The sequence below is a fragment of the Citrus sinensis genome, chromosome 9 (assembly GCF_022201045.2).
Source record: "Citrus sinensis cultivar Valencia sweet orange chromosome 9, DVS_A1.0, whole genome shotgun sequence".
NCBI classification, from domain to species: domain Eukaryota; kingdom Viridiplantae; phylum Streptophyta; class Magnoliopsida; order Sapindales; family Rutaceae; genus Citrus; species Citrus sinensis.
In genome coordinates, this window is record NC_068564.1 from 3,885,744 (window position 1) to 3,891,294 (window position 5,551).

The 5,551-nt window shown below is 35.9% G+C and overlaps 1 protein-coding gene across 1 annotated transcript; it reads right to left on the reverse strand.

Moving 5' to 3' along the window:
• On the reverse strand, positions 1-2,972 carry LOC102611431 (putative wall-associated receptor kinase-like 11). Its single transcript, XM_052433533.1, has 3 exons — positions 2,001-2,972; positions 1,353-1,499; positions 1-1,282 (listed from the first exon to the last, which is right to left on the reverse strand). The coding sequence occupies exons 1-3, from the start codon at positions 2,809-2,811 to the stop codon at positions 69-71; spliced, it is 2,172 nt and encodes a 723-aa protein (XP_052289493.1). The 5' UTR covers positions 2,812-2,972; the 3' UTR covers positions 1-68.
• Between the last annotated feature and the right edge of the window lie 2,579 nt (positions 2,973-5,551).

Sequence of the window (5,551 nt, forward strand, 5' to 3'; positions counted from 1 at the left end):
TTTTGCAAAAATCTCACTTTTATTCATGAAATGAAAATATATAGTAAGTACAAGACAACCAGTTTATTTCATCCCCACTTGTTTGAAAGTAAAGGGTGTGCATCTATAGAAAAAGCAGAACTACTGTTTAAGATTGACATTCCCGTAGAAGATGAACCAGTTTCTAAAGAATGTCCACTTATATCACCATCCACAAAATCAATCTCTTCACAATTCTGCTGCAAAATTGAAGCTCCAGTTGATGTTCTTATCCCCCCTAATTCAAATGCCACTTCTTTCATTGTAGGTCTCATCTTCCCATTCAAGTTCAAGCATCTTTTTGCAAGAGTAGCAACAGTCATAATCCCTTCTTTCTTAGCTTCCTTAAGAACTCGAGCATCAAGGATTTCAAACAAACGGTTCTCGTTAATTGCTTGGAGAAAATATCCCACTAAACTTTTGTCTTCATCAGTGTTGATTGCACGAATAGGTTTCTGTCCAGTTAAAATCTCAACAAGAACTACTCCAAAACTATAAACATCACTTTTTTCAGTAAATTGACTTGACTGAAAATACTCTGGATCTACGTATCCAAAAGTTCCTTGAACTTTTGTGGTCAAATGAGTTTGATCAACCATAACAGATCTTGAAGTACCAAAATCCGAAACTTTGGCTCGATATTTATCGTCCAAAAGTATGTTTGCAGACTTGATGTCTCGATGATAAATAGGGATGGAAGCAGCTGAATGCAAATAGAAAAGAGCACTTGAAACTTCTACAGCAATGCGTAAAAGCAATTCCCATGTGATTGGAAACTCCTCAATTTGGTTATGTATGTATTGATACAGAGTTCCATTTGGAATAAATTCATAGACCAACAAAGGAACCTCTGTCTCCAAACAACATCCCAGTAACTTAACAATATTTCTGTGGTTGATTTGAGATAAAATTACGACTTCATTGATGAACTGCTCAACATTAGTCTCGTCCACTAATTTGGATTTTTTGACTGCCACGATTCTACCATCTGTCAACATTCCTTTGTACACAGTCCCTTGGCCTCCTTGACCGAGGATCCGATTGGCATTGTAGTTGTCAGTGGCCTTTTCCAGATCTTTTGAAGTAAACAATTTTGTTTTCTCAATATTGCTTTCGTTTGAAGACAGCTCTTGTTGCAGTAACAAACCACCGTTTCTTTTAAAGAACTTTTGTTTGAGCTTGATTTCCTTTCTTCTTTTTACGAACTTGTACAACCACCATATTCCAACGAGTAGGAACAGAAGTCCAAGCCCACCACTGCAACCTAATAAAATTTTTCTAGGATTAAACATTACTGTGGATGCAGGATACAGGACAAAAATGTAAATGCATACCTATAATAATGTACTTGACCCGAGATTTTCTGGTGAAATATGAATAATAAGCAGTCCCGCCGTAACAATCAGTTGAGTTTCTTGGGTACCTGAAATAACCGTAAGGACACTTGGAGCAATTATGGCCACTTATACAGAGCAAGGTACCTACAAAACGTGAAAACAGAAAAGAGAAAATCATAAGTAAATCATGGCTATCGGTTATTAGTTCCCTTTTTCTTCGTTTCTCTATTTTTTTTTTTCATTTTGAAAATTTTCTGTTAGATAGAACTTTACAGAAAGAGAGAATATACATACACGCACAATGATTTTAGAATGTGAAAAATGAAACAAAGACGCATGGATCCCACTGTGCCCACTATGTGCAAAAAATTTAAAAAGAAGCAATGGCCTTGTTGCAGGATTCAGCAAATTAATTAATTTACGGGATGCCACAACAAAAGTTTTTTTATATATAAATTCTTAGGTGCAGACATTTGCACAAAGACGTATAATTTTAGAGCACTGTAAATATGTGAAAAAGTTCGTTTACTGCATTGTAAAAGACTCCAGAGAAGAATTATATATGTATGTATCCGTGTGTCCCTGTGTGTTTTCACTCATTTGTATGTAATCCTAAGAATTTTTAAGAAATAGACCGATGTGTACCTGAGCAGAGTCCATGCGGTCGGTAAAAACCTGCATCGCAACGACATATATAGCCAGAGCTTAATTTTATTGAACATCCATTCTCCCGATCACCACAAATAGTAGAATATGAGCTAAATTCTTCAAAACAACTGCCTATCTCTTCTCCCCAGTCCAACATTGCAGGAATGCCACGTGCTTGTTGTTTCAAAACACGAGGATTTTCCAGGTATTTTGAGCCGACCCAATTTTCTTCAACCACGGAAACAGACCGGCATTTCTGGCTAATATTTTGAGAATAAAAGTATGATAAATCTGCGTTGAAAATGTGAGTAATATTTGGAGAAAGGGCGCATAGGAAATCATAGCAGCCTCTCTTGGAAGTAGGGTCACATGTAGAAATAGACAGGCACCCACCAGAAACGGTTGAATTGTTAATATCAACCGTGTCATAGTCGTCACAGCCTATGGCCGCGAATCTATTGGAAATGTTAGAGAATATGAAGGGGCTACCTAATAGGTTGACGCCTTTTGCATTGCTTGAGTTCTTCAAAGAAATTATAGGAAAGTTGACTCTGATAGTACTCTCGTAGTAGGAGTCTCTGTCCAATAGTTCCAGATTGTTGATGCCAGGAAGATAAGCTTTGGGATATTTCCCAGAGTAATTGCAGATTACTTCAAAACTCTTATCAAGGAAGCACCCTTTCCCGATACCAAAGGGATAGCTGATGCTGATATTTCCACATTCACTTCGACAAATACGTTGTGCTGACACTTCGATTGACCAGAGCAGCAAAATTATCTGCAACAACACCAGAACAGCCATTCTCATGTTTCCTATGCCTGCACTACCTTTACTCTTTTTCAATTTCTTTAATTAGTGTTGGAAACTGGAGATTTTAAACTCGATAAACAGCCCGGTATACTTCTATTGATTTCTTTGCATCTTCCTTTTAATTTCTTTTTTCTCACACCCAGGAAAGTTCTTCAAGTCAAGACCGAATTTCCTGCAAGCCAATATTGACTTTTTAATTTACATATATGGAAAAGTCTTCAAGTTCTTCTCCTCCATAATTTTCAATATTTAGTCAAATAGTATGTTTATAGTTCTATAACTTTGCGAAAAGACTGAATTGTCCTTCTTGTCTTCAAATTCCTAAAACTTTAAGCATCTGTTTGGCACTTGCAGAGGTATTAAAATGAAGGAAAATTGAATAGAAACTATCTTTGCAATGTTTTTGGAAAGAGCTAAAATGCTCCGGGAGAATCAGCTATTTGTCTCTATTTAGCTGACGTGTCCATGACACAGAATCCTCCTTTTAAATTATATGTTTGCCACTTTCATAATTAGGGGTGTCAAAAAAGCCCGCCTGGATTGGACCCGACCAATCCGGTCCTGGCAAAACCCGGACCACATGCACATAAAAATCGAACCCAGGTTTGAAATTCTCAAACCTGGACATTTTCGGGCCTGGGTCCGGGTTCAACACAAAAAATTGGGAAACCCGAACCAGACCCAATTTTTTAATAAATTAAAAAAAAATATAAATGTATAATTATGAATTTATGATATGTTGGATGTTTTTTAAATTTATTGTGTGATTATTGTGTTGTTGAATTTAATTTATTTATTTTATATATAGATTGAATGAGTTTAAGTTAGAAATTGAATGCATTTAGGTATTAGAAAGTAAATTGAAATAATTTTTATTTATCATTTGTGCAAAATTTGCATTGTTAGTGTGTTATATATTTCTATTTGACTATTTTCTTTTTTAAAGCTTGAGATTGAATGAGTTTGTTTGATTATTTTCTTTTTTAAAATTTACATTGTTAGAGAAATGATAGAAAAAATTGAAGAAAAAAAATTGAAGTTATCACATGCGGGTTTAGAAGCCCGGATCAAAACCCAAACCCGGAAGGTGCTGGGCTCGAGCTCGGACCGCATCCAAAAAAACTAGGTTTTAACCCGGGTCCAATCTTGCATTTCACTCATCCAGTCCAGTCCCGGGCAACACCAAAACCCGGACTGAGCTCAGATTTTGCCAAGCCTATTCATAATGATATTTATGGAGGGAAATAATCAATTATCTTAGTATAGCTAGTTTGTACACAAAAATTTCGATTTTTATTGGTATGAAGAAGCGGGAGGACAGGTACTCAACGCAAACTTGAAAGGAACAAAACAATTTTGAGTACTTGAGGACTGCATTATGTGAATGTTAGACAAATTCACCATTTTGTTTTTTTTAATCCACTAAAAAAAATCAGTCCACACTAATAAATGATAATTTTAACATCGATTAAATTAAAATCAAATAATGATGTGGGTAAGTTCATTTTAACTCAATATAACAGTCAACTAGTATCATGTCACATGCACAAATCGACAGACACTCACCAAAAATGGATGGATCATTTTGTCCGTTGGATTGTGTTATAGTTGTCACAACCTATAGCGGTTAATCGATTGGCAAGGGCCAAGGGGTCTATCTGGCTGGGTCAGCATTGCTGTTCAAAGAAATTACAGGAAAGTTGACTCGGCTCTAGCCCAGTTCTTACGAAAAGTTGAATATTCAAAATGTTCTTCCGAAAGGTTTTGGGAAGAAAATTAATTGCCGATTACTTCAAAACCTTTATTAAACTAGAGACTCAAGCATGGCAATCTTTACTTTAAATGAATCCGGGTCCATGTTTGGGGAAAATGTATATAATTTTAACGTGCGAGTGATATATCCTACATATCATATCATATTAGAACAAGTCGAGTGTTCGATGTGTTAGGAAATTGGTGGGTGAAACAGACACGCAGCTAAAGTAAAATTGGAAGAAAATAAAGAACAAGCACAATAGAGGACACCAGAAATTACGTGGTTCGGCTTTTAGCCTATGTCCATGGGCGAAGACAGAAGGAAATATTTTACTAGTGAAAAGAAGTTATAAGTATTGTAGTATTTTAGCTCACTTCCTAAAACCCCAATACACCCAAACTCTCATAACACTAATCACTCAAGAGTTTATTAAACTCTTAATACTCTTAACTCTAAAGGAAGGCAATGCTTCTCTCTCGATGGAATTGGATAAGCAAATGAGGGAACGAATCCCTCTATTTATAGCCAAAAATCTTGGCTACTATTCACGTATTTTTTATTATTGTTCAAAATTTCAAAATTCAAAGTTTGATATTCAAACTTTGAATATCTAGAATTTTGAATTTGATATTCAAACTTTGAATATCTAGAAGTTTGATTTTGATATTCAAACTTTGAATATCAAGACACCCAATCTTGACATTCCCCCACTTGGAGATTAAATTGAAAAACAATCAATCTCCACACCATCCTTTCTGCTTCGCCATAATCATGTTGCCTACGTTTTTGCTAGGCCACAGGAGGATCTACTTTAGATAAACTTGTCAGCTTTTATCGGCTTGGTCAAAACATCTGCTAGGTTCTCCTTCGTATGGATTTTCTGCAAATCGACACTTCCATCTTCCACTACTTCTCGAACGAAGTGATACTGAACTCCTATGTGCTTTGTTCTGGAATGAAATGCTGGATTCCTTGCAATGT